Below are 19,037 nucleotides of genomic sequence, written 5' to 3'. Positions count from 1 at the left end.
TTTACACTCCTTTCTTCAGTGAAGACTAAGAGTAATTACTAAGAGTAATTACTAATTGTTTTGGGCACAGTCAGTCAGTGAAACTGGAGCTGTGTGAACTCTTAACTTAGAGCAGTTGGACAGTGGACAATATTGTGTTGTTTTTGTTGTTTTTGTCCCTGCCCACAGTTGTTTCCAACATATGCTGACAGTAGAAAAATAACTGAAGTGAACTTGAATTGTTTGCACTTTAAAATTTAATTTATTCTATTCAATTGTATAATGATGTTGGTAACCAGTGGTTATTTTGCACTTTAAATATAACATTTTGTTTTTATTGGATTTGTTGAGGTAATACTCTTATGTTGAAGGTTAAAATTTATGTAACTAATTGGTTAATAATAAATGGGTTTCGTTTTTCCTATACCTACTGTTGCTGACTATTGTTTTCTGTTATATCACTACAACATCAGTAACAGTAACATCACTTTATCAAGCCTTTTCTAACATTCCACACAACAAAATAAGGAATAAATATATGTATGATTTGTGCCTATATCGTATCATATTGATATCGGTATCGGCCAATACTCAAGGCTACAATATCGGTATCGTATCGGAAGTGAAAAAGTTGTATCGGGACATCCCTAATATCAATCCTCTTACACGTCGGGATTTTTATCAGGCTCCATGAATTAATCTCTGAAAATGTTGAAAAGGTTCCGTCTCACAATGAGAAAATAAAATGGTCAGATTCAACTTTGTCATTTTATTGTAATACAAGTACAACGTAATGCAGTTTTCCCTCGAACCAGAAGGTACAAATAGTAGATTAAGGTGCTGATGAGGACACATTCACAGGTGAGATAGAGCTTATATTCTGTAAAATGTTATGTTGTGTATAAACATGAGAAGAATCCCAATCAGGAGTTCATGGATCCGCAGCAACATCTCGTGAGTTCTTGTTCTTCTGGATGAGGGTTGACAAGTTGACCAGGAGATACTTTCACCCCAATCAACCAATGTGGGCTGCTATTACAATTAATTACATCTATAATAAGTATCTCATCTATTATTGACTTAATAAAGGGCTTGAACATGAAGTGACATCATGTTGAGACAAGTGTCTCCACAAAATAACACAAACTGTTCAACACAACAGGCCCAACATGTCCACTGTCTTCAGGACATCAATTTCTGTCCCTTGTTTCTGCTGTGAACCTCCCATCATCAATTATTTCCCAGCATGCAGCTGTTCCCAGAGGCTGCTACAGTCTCCCCCTGGTGGTTGTTCTGAGGTGGTGGTCGAGAACGAACAACAAGAATCTTCATCTACGTTTGTATAAAACGTCCTCGGGTCAGTTTTCTATTAAATATGATAAAATGTTTATGAATCAGTTTCCTCAGAGACTTAAAGATGCTCTGCTCTTCATCGACTCTTCTTCATCCTGTAAATGTCTCATTCACTTTTCTTCTGCTTGTTTCCATTATGTCAAACTGGTGATTTTGTTCTTTTACCTGCACCAAGGACGAGATGTTTCCACCAGTTTGTTTGAAGAGGAAAGAAAAGCTGAGTCATGATTCCAGTGAAGTCGGTGGAAGGATGTTTATTGAGCATTAAAGCAGAGACAAGTAGAAACAGAACTTTTCTCTCTGACGTGTTTTTTTTCTCGTTACATCTGGTTTGTCACAGAGGAAATGATCCATGTGTTTGACTCATAGACTGAATATAAAGGCTTTGACTGGGATGTGCTGCTACGTGAATCCAGGAACTTTAAGATCATAAACAAACAGAATGTGGTTCTACACACATGGAGACAGACTGAGGGACAAAGGTGGAACAGAATAAAGGAAACTTAAACACATATATGTGACTCTATTTAGAGGGGTTAGATATTCTGCTTGTGTTGTGTCATTTCAATAAACACATTCTTCATGTGAATAATCACAATTGGTGTGGAGGGCCATCTAGTGGTGAAGTTACATATTACAACCACCTCCTCTGATTCCTCTGGAGCTCTGTCTCCACTCTGCCTTTACATTACATTTCCTCTAGCTGACGGTTTTATCCAAAGCGATTTACAATAAGTGCATCAACCATGAGGGAACAAGCCCAGAACAACAAGAATCAAGAAAGGCAAAGTAAAACTACAAGGTGGTCTAAGTGCCACTTAAAATGTTCTGGATCCTCAGGACACAGCTCAGCCTCCGTCCACACACACTGTCCTCTTCACACTCAGCTCCACAAAGACTCCCACCTGTTGAGAGAAGAAGACATCAGTGACAGAGACTCACTTCATCAGCTGTGAGTCAGTGATGCAGCTCATCCAGTAGAAAGAGCAGCAGGGACTTCAGTCCTGTTCAGAGGTGGAGCAGCTTCCTCTCTGCTTCATGTTCACGTGTTGGAATGAACACGCTAAGAGCTCAGTGTGTGTCCTCTGCATGTCAAAGTGCAGAGTGGACACCTGAGAGGTGGATTTACTGCTGTTACAGGTGAAGCCATGTTTCACTGTGTGTTGATGAACATCTGCTTCTGACAAACTGGGACCAGAGGAGACAGATGGACCTCAGCAGAGGCTCTGCTCTGTATAAAGAGCTCCTGGTTACCATGTGATGAGGAGAGGCTTCAGTCCCACTGATCTCAGAGCTGTGACAAAGATCCACCTGATCAGTTCTTCACTGATGAAGTCAGAGGACAAACTGTCTCAGATCAGATGAAGACGACACCGTCTCTGTCCCTCGTGTGAGGCTGTCAGCTGTGGTCCAGCTTCACTTCCTGTTCACATGAAAACAACAACAACTGTTGTCTTCACGTCAACTCAATCACATGATCCCAAGCAGCTTGTGGCTCGTCTGATTGGCCGACTGTTGTCTCTCTGTGTCTCTGTCCAATCCTGACGTCTGTCCTCATTGTCCTCTCACAGCTTCACTGAGGAAACACTGAGGCCTGAACTATGAAGACACTTCATCATGTCCAGGAGATCTTTCTGAGATCAGCTCAACTGAACCTGACAGACACAGTCAGGCTAAGTGGTCACATGACGCTGGTTATCAACTCGTTAAGTTAACTCAGGTTTTCGTCATCGAGATCTGAGTGGCACATAAAAGGGCGGAGTCTACTGTGTGTGACCAATCACAGGCATGGACAGTTTGACTGACAGCAGAGCCTCATATTTCACAACCAGGATCAAACTGTTCTATAATAAAAATCAGAGGAAAACAAACACATGATCCAGAATAAAAGAAACTCAGTCACAGCTGCTAAATGCAGGAAGAACAGCTGGTAAAACATCTGGATCGTGTCAATGTGTAAGTTACAGCGCCCCCTGGTGGCATCTGGTAAAAATATATCACGTGACCACGACATAATAACATGTGAACGAGATAATTAACTCGAGGCCACGAGATCTGAATCTGTAGTTTACTAATGAAAAACGAGTGGAAGACAAGAAGACACACACTGTCTCTCTGTCTCTGAGGACACACACGTTCTCACGGTCTCTGAGACACACACTGTCTCTGAGGACACACACTGTCACACTGACCCTGAGGACACACACTGTCTCACTGTCTCTGAGGACACACACTGTCTCACTGTCTCTGAGGACACACACATGGACCTGTCTCCAGGAAGCTGAGGTCATCTGGTGTTTTGGAGACAGGATGAGTCTGGAGACATTGAGATGTTCTGGGTGAGTTAGAGATCAACTGAACCAACCAGGCATTGATTTAAACTTCCCTTATCCGTCCCTTTAAGGAGAGTGAGCACCACACAACAGTGTAGAGTCACTGTGGTCAGTGGGCGGAGCTTCTATACTGGTTGATCTCCAACTTAACCTGGAGCAGGTTAGCTGTTCATCAGAAGTTACCATGGTGATTGACCTGGTTAAGAAGTGGACGAGCTTCGTAGAACTGAAAAAACTAAACCTGAAGTTAACCTGATAACCACAAATCCTGCTTGGTAGCACAGACCCTGGATCTGTGATACTGACTGTGTTTAGTAACATACTGATGAAAGCAGCGTGGACTGACTCCAACCATCTACTGACCTCAGAGTCTCCAGTCGACATGTTGGACTCTGCTGTAGATCAAGAAACTCCTTCACTTCCGAGTCCTGCAACCTGTTTACACTCAGATCCAGATCTCTGAGATGAGAGGGGTTTGACCTCAGAGCTGAAGCCAGAGAAGAACAGCTGATCTCTGACAGACTGCAGCTCCACAATCTGGATAAAGAATAAAACATAACTGTAAATTAAACTGACTTCATGTGTGAAATTAACACACACATATTCATGTCAGCACAGACTCATAACATGGAAGATAAATATGAAATCAGACATGTTGGACTAAAAACGAGTCCTGATTCAGTACAAATAGATTATTTGGACCCAGTCTCTGTCCTGCAGATCAGTTTAGGAAATCCAGAACTAAACTCAGTGTTTTAACAAGTAGCTGAATATTTAAAATGTCCCAGATTAATTAACGAATGGATTCAAGTTATGTATGAAGAGGAATTATGGTAAATTAGGATTTAATGAGATAAATTGTGTATAAATGAGTTTTTATAGATATGAGATCTACAAAAGTCAGTCAGTGAACTGACCTCAAAGTCTCCAGTTGACAGGTTGGACTCTGTAGAAAACCACACAGCTCCTTCACTCCTGAGTCCTGCAGGTCGTTGTAGCTCAGATCCAGTTCTATCAGATGAGAGGGGTTTGACCTCAGAGCTGAAGCCAGAGAAGAACAGCTGATCTCTGACAGACTGCAGCTCTTCAACCTGGATAAAGAAATATGAATATTAGAATGTGTCCTCCTGTTGTTGTGGATCGTCATCATGTCAACACAGACTCTCAACATGCTGCTGACCTCAGTCCAGTCTGTGACCTGAAGATAAATATCAGATCAGACATGTTGGACCATTGTTTCATTCATCAGCTTCTTCTCTGTGTGTTGGTCACTGAGCAGGTTTGTGTAATTAAACACTGTTTAAAGTAGGGATGGCTCCTGATGTCACTTCCTGTTTGTTTCTATACTTATCAACTGTCCAGCGTGTTTCAATAAGAATGTGTCTTATTCTGAAAACCTGAGGAGGACGAGTGCTCGGCCTCAGTCCACATGTTATTTACTGACACTTTCTTAGTGATCAGGAGCAGGTGAGTGCAGGTGAATGGAGTTGATGAGGTGGACGTGACTGACAGGCTGGGTGAGTGACAGATGACTGAGGAACAGTGAGCAGAGCAGAACTGAGACAATTTAAATAAATAATGACCCAATAAGAAAGAAAGTCTGAAAAGTGAGAAAGGATTTAAGGACCTCAGAGTCTCCAGTCGACAGTTTGGACTCTCCAGTCCAGAACACAGCAGCTTCACTTCTGAATCCAGCAGCTTGTTGTCACTCAGATCCAGTTCTCTCAGATGTGAGGGGTCTGACCTCAGAGCTGAGGCCACGACTTCACAGTGAGTCTCTGAGAGTCCACATTTACTGAGTCTGTAATTAAAGAAAATATCTGTTAGAATAAAATCAGAAAACACAAGATTCATACAAAACGTGATCATGTGACCCTCACCCTGGTAAATCCCCTCTTTGCCTCATTAACATGTTCAAAACTCCTCAAGAGAATCCTTTCAGATTTGGTTCAAGCGTTTATTCAGACTGACAGAGGAACTCGTTAGACTCAGGTGGTCAAAGGTCACACAACATGTTCATTCAGACTGACACACACACACACACACACACACACACACACACACACACACACACACACACACACACACACACACACACACACACACACACACACACACACACACACACACACACACACACACACACACACACACACACACACACACACACACACACACACACACACACACACACACACACACACACACACACACACAACTGATTGAACATGTTATTGATCATGTCTGGACTCACCGAGCCTTCCTGCAGTTCCTCACAGCTGGGATCAGTCTCATTCGACCCTGGTATGATGTGTTAAACTTCTTCAGGTTCAACTCATCCAGAACCTCCTCAGACATCTGCAGCATGTAGGCCAGAGCTGAGCAGTGGATCTCAGAGAGTTCCTCCTTTGATTTGTTCTCTGACGTCAGGAACTGTTTCATCTGCTGATGAACTGAGTGGTCGTTCATCTCAGTCAGACAGTGGAAGATGTTGATGCTTCGGTCAGGAGAAATGTCATCACTCTTCATCTCCTTCAGGTTGTTGATGATTCTCTGGATGATCTCTGGATTGTTCCCTGTCCGACCCAGACGGCCTCCTAAGACTCTCTGGATGATCTTTGGATTGTTCCCTGTCCAACCCAGCAGGCCTCCTAAGACTCTCTGGTTGGACTCCAGACTGAGGCCGTGAAGGAAGCGAACAAACAGGTCCAGATGACCATTTGTACTGGTGAGGGATTTCTCCATGGTTCTCTTCAGGAGCTCATCCAGGGAGAAGGTTCTGTCTGTGTCCTCATATGGTCCCAAGAAGAGGGATTTCTTCATGGTTTTCTTCAGCAGGTCATCAAGGGAGAAGTATCTGTCTGTGTCCTCATATGTTCCCAAGAAGTTGTTGAGTTCTTCTGTGTTCCTCTTGGTGTAACAGTGGAACATGTAGACTGCAGCCAGAAACTCTTGAACGCTCAGATGGACAAAGCAGTAGACTGATTTCTGGAAGATCACACTCTCTCTTCTGAAGACCTCAGTACAAACTCCTGAGTACACCGAGGCCTCTGTGACATTAAGACCACACCGCTCCAGGTCTTCTTGGTAGAACATGATGTTTCCTTCCTCCAGATGTTCAAGTGCCAGCCTCCCCAGCTTCAGGAGAATGTCCCTGTCAGCCTCCATCAGCTGCTGTGGAGTCGTCTCATGTCCCTCACCGTACTTGATGTTCTTCCTCTTTGTCTGAACCAGCAGGAAGTGTGAGTACAGGTCAGTCAGGGTCTTGGGCAGCTCTCCTCTCTGGTCTGTGGTCAACATGTGCTCCAGAACTGTAGCACTGATCCAGCAGAAGACTGGGATTTGACACATGATGTGGAGGCTCCTGGACGTCTTGATGTGTGAGATGATTCTGCTGCACAGCTCTTCATCACTGAATCTCCTCCTGAAGTACTCCTCCTTCTGAGCGTCAGTGAAGCCTCGTACTTCTGTGACCCTGTCAACACATGCAGGAGGGATCTGATTGGCCGCCGCAGGTCTGGAGGTTATCCAGACGAGAGCCGAGGGAAGCAGATTCCCCCGGATGAGGTTTGTCAGCAGCACGTTGACTGATGACCTCTGTGTGACCTCAGACACAAGCTCCCTGTGGGTGAAGTCCAGAGAAGGTCTGCTTTCATCCAGGCCGTCAAAGATGAACAAAGGTTTACAGACAGCGAGCGTCTCTGCCGTGAGCTTCTGTAACGCTGGATGGAAAACATGGAGCAGCGTGAGAAGACTGTGCTGCTGGTCCTTCACCAGGTTCAGCTCCCTGAACGAAAGCACAGCCAGCAGACCCACATCCTGGTTCTCTAAACCCTCTGCCCAGTCCAGAGTGAACTTCTGCACCGAGAAGGTTTTTCCAACGCCAGCGACGCCGTTGGTCAGGACGACTCTGATGCTGCTCTGCTGGTCAGTGGAGGCTTTAAAGATGTCGTGGACCTTGATGGGAGTGTCGTGGAGGATCTTCATCTTGGAAGCCGTCTCAAGCTGCCTCACCTCATGTTGAGTATTAACCTCTTCACTCTGTCCCTCTGTGATGTGGAGCTCAGTGTAGATCCTGTTGAGGAGGCTTCTACTTCCTGTTTCATCACTTCCTTCAGTCACATGTTCACATCTCCTCCTCACACTGAGCTTATGTTCATCTGAAACCTCCTGCAGACCACGATCTGCTGAAAGACAAGAAACAATGTGAGAGACAGAGAATCTGAGAATCTGCTGATTGTTTTCATCAGATACAGAAAAACTACAGAAAATAAAAGCTTTTGAACTTTGTGCTTTTCTAACGATGTTAAATGTTGATGCTGTATGAAGGAACAAAATAAAACCACATGTGCTGTTGTCAGAAGTGAAGACATCAGCAGACACATGTACAGTGCTGCTCTGACCGGCTGTCTGACCTCCAGCTCCTCTTCTGGATCTTTTTCCACACTGGGGACAGGAGGAGTCTCCAGAAGAACCAGACTGGTCCCAGTATGAGGTGATGCACTGTCTGCAGAACCAGTGTCCACAGCTGGTGGAGACTGGATCCTTCAGGACGTCCTGACACGAAGCACAGCAGGACGACTGCTCCTCCTCAGAAACATGACTCCTCCTCCTGTGAAGACATTTCCTGATCACTCACATGTCACAGTCACAGGTTGTCATTTTGTCATGATTGATTGACAGCTTCAAGTTGACTGCAGTTAAATATCTGAAGTCAGGCAGACTCCAGAGTAACAAGTTGGCAACTCATATTTTAATTCAGCACATTTAAACTGATTAATAATGGAGACATGAGGAGCACAAGACAAACAGGTTCAAACTAGAAATACTGCCAATTGTTTCCAGACTCATGAGGTCAGTGACCTTTGACCATTGAAATCTAAACAGTTCATCTTGAAGACCAAGTGACCAGTGGTCAAAATGTGAAGGAACTTCCTCACAACAGACTTGGGACATCCTGTTCAAGAGGCCAAAATATGATGCGTGAGGCCACCGTGACCTTCGACCTCCCAAATCAAATTCTAATCAGTCAACCTGTGAGTCTAAGAGAACATTTCTACCAAATTTGAGGAAAGTCCCTCAGGGCGTTCTTGAGATATCCCATTCACGAGAAAGGTCTGGACGGACAGAGCCTGAAAACATGGGGCTTCTGGCTGCTGGGTGTCACAGAGTAAAGGGTCTCAAGTGCTTTGAGGGTCAAATATAATGAACTTTGTTTTCATTGACTTGTACAAAGCTCCAGGGTTTGATATCATAAAGACAGTTAATAAAATGTATTTTATTAACTGTCTTTATGATATCAAACCCTGGAGCCTGCAGCCTGCAGCTACTCCGTCCCCCTTTGTCCACAATTCATGTGGTTTCTTCTAAGATAATGTTATGAGAACAAAGTGACCTCAGTGGTCAGCATCAACACACCAACATGAAAAACATATTTAGAGCTACAAGCAGTGACCTCCACCAAATAAACAAATTGAGTTTGGAGGTTCACATGTTTGTAGCAGGTCTCTTACTCTGTGTGTGAGGGTCCAGGTTCTTTACTGAAGACTGGATGATTTCCCATGGACCAGTCACTCTTCAGAGACAGACAGCTGAACCCTGGAGACTCTGCTCTCAGTCTGTGGTCCTGACCTCTGCAAACACAAACATGTTTTTATTCAGAACACATCATTCACTGGTTCATTCTCTGAGGATTGAGTTTGGAGGTTCACATGTTTGTAGCAGGTCTCTTACTCTGTGTGTGAGGGTCCAGGTTCTTTACTGAAGACTGGAGGATTTCCCATGGACCAGTCACTCTTCAGAGACAGACAGCTGAACCCTGGAGACTCTGCTCTCAGTCTGTGGTCCTGACCTCTTCAAACACAAACATGTTTTTATTCAGAACATATCATTCACTGGTTCATTCTCTGAGGATTCAGTTTGGAGGTTCACATGTTTGTAGCAGGTCTCTTACTCTGTGTGATAGGGTCCAGGTTCTTTACTGAAGACTGGATGATTTCCCATGGACCAGTCACTCTTCAGAGACAGACAGCTGAACCCTGGAGACTCTGCTCTCAGTCTGTGGTCCTGACCTCTGCAAACACAAACATGTTTTTATTCAGAACACATCATTCACTGGTTCATTCTCTGAGGATTGAGTTTGGAGGTTCACATGTTTGTAGCAGGTCTCTTACTCTGTGTGTGAGGGTCCAGGTTCATTACTGAAGACTGGATGATTTCCCATGGACCAGTCACTCTTCAGAGACAGACAGCTGAACCCTGGAGACTCTGCTCTCAGTCTGTGGTCCTGACCTCTTCAAACACAAACATGTTTTTATTCAGAACACATCATTCACTGGTTCATTCTCTGAGGATTGAGTTTGGAGGTTCACATGTTTGTAGCAGGTCTCTTACTCTGTGTGTGAGGGTCCAGGTTCTTTACTGAAGACTGGAGGATTTCCCATGGACCAGTCACTCTTCAGAGACACACAGCTGAACACTGGAGACTCTACTCTCTTCTCCTCTTTCTCCTCAGATCCACTCATCTTCACTCTGAGAAGAAAAACAGTGAGAGCTCAAACACACACATATAATATAAATGCAGCTGAAAACTCACCAGCTTCAGACTTCACGTCTCCTCCGTCTGCTCCTTGAAGTTGGAACCAGTCTGAACACTTTCACTTTCATTGGCAGCTCCGCCTCCTCTGCACTTACTGGAAATCACATGACTCTGTGTGTGTGTGTGTGTGTGTGTGTGTGTGTGTGAGTCACACAGGGTTGTGGTTGGAACTTCCCCTGAGATTAGGGACAGTTCTTCAAGAAGCCGTTACATTCTCAGTAGTCATCTAGCTAGCATGCTAACTCCAGTATGCTAACGATAGTGTTTTTTTAGGGTCGTTTGGAACCCTAAAAAAACATAAGTGACCATAAAACATTGAAATATTATTAAACTAAGATGTGACAGTCATTAATGTAATTTTTAAATTGTTATTAATGGAGGAAATACTACATTAATGGATCTCTCTCCCAGGTGGCCGGTGGTACGCAAGGCATTCTGGGTACCCCCTCCGTTTGAAGTGAGTTATCTGTCAGGACCGGTTTGGACAGGTAGAGCCCCGCCCCTCGGCTCCACCCACTCGGCCCCACAGGACACACCTCCGCTACAGGGGTAAAGAAGGGGTGGAGCTAAGGAGTGGAATGGTCCCACCCCTTCATGTTCTGATCAGGTCCTGATAACCAGTACATGACGTCACTGGGTGTTGGTTTGAATCCAGTTCATCAGACTCATGTAAACATCATGGAAACGACTCGTCAACAAGTTCAGTTCAACACCAGACGCTCACAGTCTGGACCCAGAGTTAAAATGACACACACACAGGATCCGACTCCATCGACTCACAACACAACACAACACAACACAACACAACACAACACGACACAACACACACTTCCTGCTTTAGTCCACAGGTAGAAAACTGACTCTGAGTCTGTGACAGTGAAATGATAGATTCAACATGTTGTTGTGTTAACACTCACCGGACTCAGAACGTTGTTTCACCGTCTGCGTTGTGTTGTTAAAATGGAGTCTGACTTCAACTTTAGTTACTGCTCCTCCTCCTCTCTGCATTCACTGGAAATCAAACAATATCTATGTGAGGAGGGGGGGGAGGGAGGAGACACACACACAAGCACACACACACACTCGCTCGCACGCACACACGCACACACACACACACACACACTCGCACGCACGCACACACACACACACACACACACACACACACACACACACTTCCTGCTTCACTTGTGTCACCGTGTGAGGACAGAAGTTTGTCCTGACTCTTCTTCTCTCTACAGTCCACAGGTAGAAAACTGACTCTGAGTCTGTGACAGTGAAATTATAGATTCAACATGTTGTTGTGTTAACACTCACCGGACTGTGCACTTTGTCTCACCCTCTGCGTTGTGTTGTTAAAATGGCGCCTGACCACACATTAAGTTTCACTTCCTCGTCCTCTCTGCATTTACAAGAAATCACATGACAGTTGCTCTGTGTGGGGGGGGGAGGAGGAGGAGGAGGAGACACACACATAAAAACATGACATATTATTGTTTATATCTTCATAGAGAACAAGGTGTGAATAAGGGCTCAACCAATTATCGTCCAAACTCAAATTTTTGTACAACAAACACACACACACACACACACACCTAATGAAGACAAACAATCTAAGATACAAGGGATAAAGTAGTTTGTTTTCTGTTGCATCGTCTTTATACATCATGTGTGTCTGTGTGTGTGTGTGTGTGTGTGTGTGTGTGTGTGTCTCAAGTATTTGAGACTGAAATCTATGTGTGGGTCTGTGTGTGTGTGTGTCTGTGGAGATTGTTGGGATATTACATTTTAGCTGGTCTGTGTGAAGATGTTTATGCAACTTCCCTCTAAACAATAAAAGAAAGGGGGGGGGGGGAGCAGGAACAGTTTGATTCAGATATAAGTCCTTCACACAAATGATTTATTAATAACCTTTGCTGCGTAGTGTTGTTAGAATGTGTGTGCGTCACATTGTGGTTCAGTCTCACACCTGTGTGGATAAAAGGTCTGATAAGAGCTGCTGCCTGTTGTGTGATACATCTGTGACACACTATACACTGGACTCTAACTTGTTCTCATACATCACTTTACATATTAAAGCATAACTCCTTATCTTTATTCATCATCACACAGAGTTCAAGCAGCTGCCTCAGGTTCTGACAGGCAGATAGGAAGGTGTTGTGTAGTGTGTAGAATGCAGATGTTCACTGAAGACTCACAAAGCGTCAGCCGAGTCGAGGCTTGTTTATGAAACACAGAATCAAACTGTCACGATGTGAAGATTTACCCAGTGACTGTGAAAGGAGGGGCTGAACTGGGAGCGGCTCCTCATCACTTCTTGATTCCAGTGCCAAGAGACTGGGACTTCACCTGAGCACCATCCAGGAAGAACCAGGTCTAAACCACAGCAACCAGTGGTGAGTCCACAGGATGACGGAGGGATGACAGAGCAGCTGTACGCAGAGATCAAGCCATATGCACACACACACACACACACACACACACACACACACACACACACACTAGAGTTTGTTGCCTCTTTATTATTTGTGGGTCCGTCCAGGTGCATAGTTCTGTTTCGTTAATCAAAAGTTGACAACTGAATAAAGAATAATTAAACTAGTATTTTATTTTGATTTGTGGTCCAAAGAAAATGTGTCGAAAAGAAAAGTGTCGGAGAAAAGAAGAAACATCGATGACACGCGATGAATCGAGAGTAGAAGCAGCTGATTGCATCGATCAGTGAGAGTCACATGTTCTCTGTGTTGAGATGAACCAATGATCAGTGTGAGAGGACGAGGGCTGGAAGTCAAGGAGGAAGTGATCCAGTGAAGAGGAGAAAAGAAAAGAGTGATTCTGTCTCCTGAAGGAAACAAGTGTTTCCACTAAGGGTGAAGTTCATGATCATAAAGGAACAGCACAAGATCTCAGGAAGTGTTGGAACAACCAGTGACCACACGGTGGAGCCAGAGGAGAAGATTCATTTAGCGATTTCAGTGGATAAATGGAAGCTTAGAACTGCAGGTGGCGCTAGAGGACAAGATAGAAGTTCACCAAAGTCACGAGCAGTCCTCCTCTGTTCTGTGTTTAAGCTTTTCATCCCCTGATGAGTAAAATCCTAAATTCGTCAAATACAGAAAGATACCACACAGATTTATATAAATACATTTTAATAAAATATTAAATGTGCCATAACAGTCGATGAAGTAAAGTTTCGTAAAAATATGTGCAAATACAAAACAGTACCAGATATAAAATACAAATCAGTACATTCTTTTCAGAGCTTTAAATTATTATAATTCAGCTTTAACCTGGTTCAGGTTCTGTGAGTCTGCTGAACGTGTCAGATTAGTTTGGTCTCAGCTGTTTCATTCAGGTTCTGTTGGTTTTCAAGTCTCTGCCGGATGTTGTCCAGAGTTAAAACAGACTTAGAGCAACACTATGTCTCCACCTCAAACCAGCAGCTGGGTTCAAATGGGTTTGATGGTTCAGTGGCTGAAGCCGTTTGGTCTTTCACAGAAGAAGAAGGCAGCAGTTACATTCTGTGAAGCAAAGACATAGCTGAAAGTTGCATATTACAAGTTTTATACATTAAATTAAACGTTAGCAGCTAGAGGCGGTGGACTAGTGGCAGAAACTTGGACTATGGGCAGAGAAGGTGTCTGGTTCGACTCTGGTTCGACTCCACGGAGAGACAACAAAAGACGAACCTACCCTGTCTAGTGCCCCTGAGCAAGGCACCTTACTCCCCCAACATCTGCTCCCCGAGCGCCGTACATGGTCGCTCACTGCTCTGTGTGTCCTGCACCAGATGGGTCAAAAGCAGAGGTTACATTTCCCTACCTGCATGAGTGTGTCTGTGTTTGGGACAAATAAATGCATCTTAATCTTAACTTAAACACTAATAGACAGCGCAACAACCTACCCACATATCTAGTTCTGAGGTAAAAACAAAGTGCACCACACTTAATCCCTCAGAAGCTCCCGCTGCGGGTTTTCAAAATAAGACAAATACGGCAAAATAAAAGACATACATCAAAAACTGTGACTGCAGTCCCACGTTGAACAGGATTCAACATACAACATATTAACACCGTTACATATGCAGCGAATAGGGTTACAGATGCGCTCCTTAGCGCCATCTAACGTCGGGGAGTTTAAAAAGGAACGAACATGTCTCGGCCCAAAATCAAAAAAATTTGGGGCATGAGAAGTTGGGTGCGTGTGAAAACATGCAAAAGCGTGTGTCACACGGCGAAAGTGTGAGAGTTGGCAACTCTGCAGCAGGATGTTGTCCGGGTCGGACTCGTTCACATGGAACCAGACGTCGACCTCATCACCTAAAGATCTGGAACCTCCTCGTGTTTCCAAGTTGACGTCTTCATCTTCTACGTGTTCAGCTCCTCTTCTTCATCCTGAGGTTTTTGTTTGTCTTTGTCTGTCTCAAACAGCACTTCCTTCATTATCATGTTTCGTGTTCTTATTATTTTCTTCATTGTCTGACCTGTAAACAAAATTAAGAAAATTCAGAGCTTCTGAAATCTTAATCTCCTGGACTTTTATTCTTCATCAGTCATAAACACAAACTGCAGAAGATGTGAAACTATCAAACATCAGGACATTTTCTTTCTCTCTTAATCTTATTGAATCCATTGAACTAATTTTTTTTATATCATGCATTTCTTTGTGCTTTTTGCTTTTGCTCCACGAACCTGAAACAAACTTCTCCTCCAGGAAAAGACAGAAATAACAGATGAAATTATCTGAGACGTTCACAGACACATCTGCTTCAGGTTCGCTGATATAGAAACTTTCATTTTACAGAATGAACGATACTAATAGATACATTTTACATAAATACACATTTTTTAATGAAAGTTCTTTGTATATGTGTTATTAATAATACAGTTTATGGTGAAACTGTAAAATATCAAGTCTCAGTTACATTTCTTTGCCGTAAGGGTTTGATAACAGCATCTTAGGAATCATTGTCTAATATTTTTTATGAATTTATTGGCTGATATATCGGTATCAGATTTTCTTTCAGTCTAATATCGATATGGTTTTTGAACAAACTCTCAGATAATGAAGCTTTAGGATGTGTCTGCTGTTTACAGCATCTCCATGACAACAGGGTTATTCTTTAGAGCAGAATATTGAAATTTTCAGAATAAACAGCAAACTTACTGTAAATGTATCGTCTGTAGCATCAGATTGTTGATGTTCTGTTTTGTGTTTGTTCAAATGAAATAATCATTAGAAGAGACAACACATAATAAATGAACAGCAGAATTATTGTAAATATTAATATTTACCTTTTGTCTTTTAAAGTATAATAATACTGCTCCAGCTCCTAATGCTACACACCCAACGAGGACTCCGACCACAATTCCTGCAACTGAACCTGAAGAACCTGTAATTCAGAGAGAAGAACTGTAGCATCAACAAAGTGCAGTGATGTGTCTTCAGTGTGTGTGTGTGTGTGTGTGTGTGTGTGTGTGTGTGTGTGTGTGTGTGTGTGTGTGTCCTCCTGGTTCCTGTGTGTTCTCCTGACTACATGTGGACATGATGCTCCTGAGGAGCTGGAGGACGGAGCCCTGGGGGATCTGCTCCACCAGGAGGAACCAGGACTCACTGCACCAGCCTCAGGTCTGACAGTCGCTCTGAGGATTTCATCATCAGTTCTGGTCTCATGGGATCTTACCTTCCTCTATCGTCACGTAGCTGTTGATGAAGAGCGTCTCCTCTTCACTACTGAGTTCACAGGTGAACGTTCCCTGGTGATCTGAAGATAAGTGGTGCAGCGTGAGGCTGCCTGACGCTGACACATCCTCCACCTGCTGCCTCCACTGCTCTGAGACCCTGGGGGGGCCGTCCACCCCGGTCTGGTTCACAATGATCTGACTGTGGTTGAACTTCCACAGCAGGTGTGTCGGGGGTTTGGTGTTTGGAGCAGTGCAGTGGATTGTTGTTGTTGTTTCACTCGGTGACACATGGACGAGAGCTGAAAAGAAAAGAGATCAAATAATATCATCGTGGTCAGAATGTGGTTTCAGGCTCTGATGAGACTTTCTGAACATGTTCTATCATCAGAATGATTCATGTGGAGGAGGGTGTGGCCTTGGAATGATGAACTGAAGTAGAAGGTCACTCAGTGGAGCTGATATCTCCTCCAAGGACCAACAGTCAATTCAAGCTGCTCCACATCTCACACACATCAGTCCTCTCAGGGAAAATGTCCAGAAAGGTCCAAAGTTAAAGAAAGAAAACTAATGGATCTGTTCAATGTTCCATTTGTTTGTTAAGCTTTAAGCAACATTACACAACAACTACTGAACAGATTTCCATGAACCTTGGCAGGAAGGTGTGTTGTGGGTCAGGCTCAGAGAAGAACTCATCACATGTTTGTGTGGATCCAGGATTTGTTGTTTTTTCACATTTACATTGTTTTTCAACATTTTCATTGATCTCCCTGCGAATAACTGATGAAGATGAAGAAACAATCTGACAAATGTAGAGGACTGATATTTATGAGTTAAATTTGGTGCAGATCTTGGGCCTGGTTAATTTCACTGTGGTTTCATAAGGAGACTGTTGGGCCTTGTGGATTCTGAGCTCCACTGAGTGACCTGTGGCCCACGTTCCATCCTCACAACTAGTTTAGTGGAAATCTGTTCAGCAGACAGAGAAACAAACAAAGTAAAGATTGAGAATCAGCATTGATATAAGATGTGAGTTATCTGTAGGAGCAGATATGAATATGCAGCAGTAGGTGAAACAAGCAGAGGTTCAGTTCCATAGAGCAGATTCAACGTACTGGGTTGATACCACAGCGCGCTCCTCCTCCCACTGCGAGTGCTGATGCTGCAGATCAGAACAGAGTCTCTGTCTGACAGTGTCACTGTGCTGCTGATCTCATAGAGCTGCTGCTCCGTCTCCTTCACTGAGGTTTGGATCTGAAGGTCCACGTTGGACGGAGGCCTGGTGGACCAGGTGAGCTGCGGCTCGGGGTAGATCCCCTCTGAGCGGCAGGTGAAGCTGTCCTCCACCTGCTCAATGTCCACGTGACGCACAGGAGCTGCAAGACAACATTTCTCTTTTAGAACTCATTGATCATCTTTGCCTCGTGCTCTGTGGAGCTCTTCATTAATCTGATTATTGTGCTTATTTTTTAACATGTCACATATGAGCCAATATGTGGAGCTGCTGACATCAGCTGTGTCTCAACTCAGGGGCTGCATCTGAAGACCGAGCTCCAACGAGTGGATCCGTCCCCGTCCAACCTGTCCCAGGATGCATTGCACTTTAGTGACTAACCATGTTTCAAAGAGGTAATGGTGCCGGCAAGCAGCGAGACGTCCAATGCTTCAGTATCAGCTTCAACTCAACCCAACAGTCCACATGTTAAACAAGGGACCAGCAACAAGAGACAAATATCAGTTCTAGTATTTGTGTTGTGTTTTCAGTGTGAGTTTCTTTACCATCTACTCTCAGGTTGATGAATGACTCCTTGTTGCCTCCAGTGATGATGCTGGTGTAGCACTTGTATTTTCCCTGGTCCTGAAGCTGCAGCCCCGTCAGCCTGATGGAGGCGTTTCCTCTGGAGATCTGATCTGTGAACAGCGATGTCCGGCCTCTGAAGCGCTCGCCCTGGAGTTCAATCTGGTGCCTGGCACTGTAGTCGGAGACGAGACGAGTGTTTCCTGGATCCACCTTCACCCAGTGGATGACTGGTTCTTTACCAGGCTGAAAGCTGCAGGGTAAGATGCAGCTCTCCTCTAAAACACAGGAGACCTCAACATCTGTGAGACACCGGGTGAAAAAACAACCAGTTCAGGATCAACTGTGGTGAATAGAAGATTTTTCTAAAGAGCAATTAGAACATTTGCTCTCAGACGGATTGTGAATGTAAATCTCCTGATGGAACTGTCTGTCTGTTTGGCTGCTGACAGTTAACATACAGTAGTTTCATCTGAGCTGCTTTCACAAAAACAACCTCCTGCCACACGAGGCAGTGGAATGTGTAACTGATTAGTGAACTTGCGTTTCCTGTAATCATAAGCAGTGTACCTGTATGGGACCTTTTTTGTGAAGGGTCGTCAGCGGAAGTGGTTGTTGTTTTGTTGAGCTTTGACTTGATGTGGAACAGAAACAACATGTCTCCTGGTTCAAGTCCACAGTGTTCAGTTCTTATTTTACTGTGAAGTCTCAGTAAAGGAGAATCAAACCCTCGGCTCCAAGAACATCAGACAAGTGAGAAACAGCCAGTGACATGGTGGAATAACGTGTTGTTGCTGATGGACCCACACTGGCCACTCTATGACACATCAGTGTTTCTACTGGTTTCCACACACAGAATTATTATGTATTAGCTTAATTACAATTATATTTACAACAGAATAACAGAATAATTAAATTGTATTTTAATTTGATTTGTCGGGTTTGAATAAACATTTAAACTCAGCAGACATCTTTGTTTTTATTTTTGTTCTGTATATCATTTTATTATAATGCTAACACACTTGAAAGTCGTCGTTTATAAGCAGCATATATGGTCTTCACAGAAACGTTGCTGTGCTTTTATTTTGATATGTGGAAAGGCAGCAATGCAATCATTTATGTTAATGACATTAATTTAAAAGATAAACATTGAAACTGTGTTGAAAGTGATTTTTCTATGTGTATTAGAACTCAGTTCAGTACCTGCTGTGGTGAGAGTCCACATGATGAGGATCCACAACCAGAGACTTGAACACAGACATCTGTCTTTCATCCTGTGAGAACTGAAAGTGGAACAA

At 43.7% G+C, this 19,037-nt stretch overlaps 2 protein-coding genes across 4 annotated transcripts; both read right to left on the bottom strand.

Moving 5' to 3' along the window:
* Window positions 1–1,566: 1,566 nt before the first annotated feature.
* Window positions 1,567–11,711, bottom strand: LOC133932462 (NACHT, LRR and PYD domains-containing protein 12-like). Of its 3 annotated transcripts, XM_062379152.1 has the most exons (14): window positions 11,578–11,711; window positions 11,181–11,274; window positions 10,261–10,804; window positions 10,059–10,196; window positions 9,839–9,958; window positions 9,619–9,738; window positions 9,399–9,518; window positions 9,179–9,298; window positions 8,081–8,277; window positions 5,920–7,852; window positions 5,293–5,466; window positions 4,583–4,756; window positions 4,029–4,202; window positions 1,567–2,237 (listed from the first exon to the last, which is right to left on the bottom strand). In XM_062379152.1, exons 4-14 carry the CDS (start codon window positions 10,187–10,189, stop codon window positions 2,216–2,218), a joined length of 3,285 nt encoding a protein of 1,094 aa, XP_062235136.1. In that variant the 5' UTR covers window positions 10,190–10,196; window positions 10,261–10,804; window positions 11,181–11,274; window positions 11,578–11,711; the 3' UTR covers window positions 1,567–2,215. The 3 variants fall into 3 exon arrangements, with proteins under 3 accessions (XP_062235136.1, XP_062235134.1, XP_062235135.1); XM_062379150.1 differs by having other exon boundaries at window positions 10,261–11,274; XM_062379151.1 differs by having other exon boundaries at window positions 10,059–11,274; window positions 11,578–11,628.
* Window positions 11,712–13,398: 1,687 nt separating this feature from the next.
* LOC133933030 (CD276 antigen-like) lies at window positions 13,399–19,008 on the bottom strand (the record flags this gene model as incomplete). The annotated part of the gene is made up of 8 exons (XM_062379983.1): window positions 13,399–14,743; window positions 15,427–15,464; window positions 15,555–15,652; window positions 15,944–16,243; window positions 17,057–17,317; window positions 17,721–18,041; window positions 18,310–18,373; window positions 18,943–19,008. Coding segments are annotated over 8 exons (1,209 nt in total), but the record flags the coding sequence as incomplete, so codon positions are not given.
* Between the last annotated feature and the right edge of the window lie 29 nt (window positions 19,009–19,037).

Source organism: Platichthys flesus, chromosome 21 (assembly GCF_949316205.1).
Source record: "Platichthys flesus chromosome 21, fPlaFle2.1, whole genome shotgun sequence".
NCBI lineage: Eukaryota > Metazoa > Chordata > Actinopteri > Pleuronectiformes > Pleuronectidae > Platichthys > Platichthys flesus.
Note: the sequence above shows the minus strand (reverse complement) of the source record. Positions and strands in the feature narration are given on the sequence as shown.

What these genes read in the sequence shown, in the direction of transcription:
- LOC133932462 (XM_062379150.1), bottom strand. Translation starts at nt 10,189, where the DNA reads ATGAGTGGATCTGAGGAGAAAGAGGAGAAGAGAGTAGAGTCTCCAGTG. An exon ending in CCTGGACCCTCACACACAGA is followed by an intron (nt 8,278 to 9,178) that starts GTAAGAGACCTG and finishes ATGTCTTCACAG; the next exon opens with GAGGAGGAGTCATGTTTCTG. An exon ending in TGTCGACTGGAGACTCTGAG is followed by an intron (nt 2,238 to 4,028) that starts GTCAGTAGATGG and finishes TTCTCTCAACAG; the next exon opens with GTGGGAGTCTTTGTGGAGCT.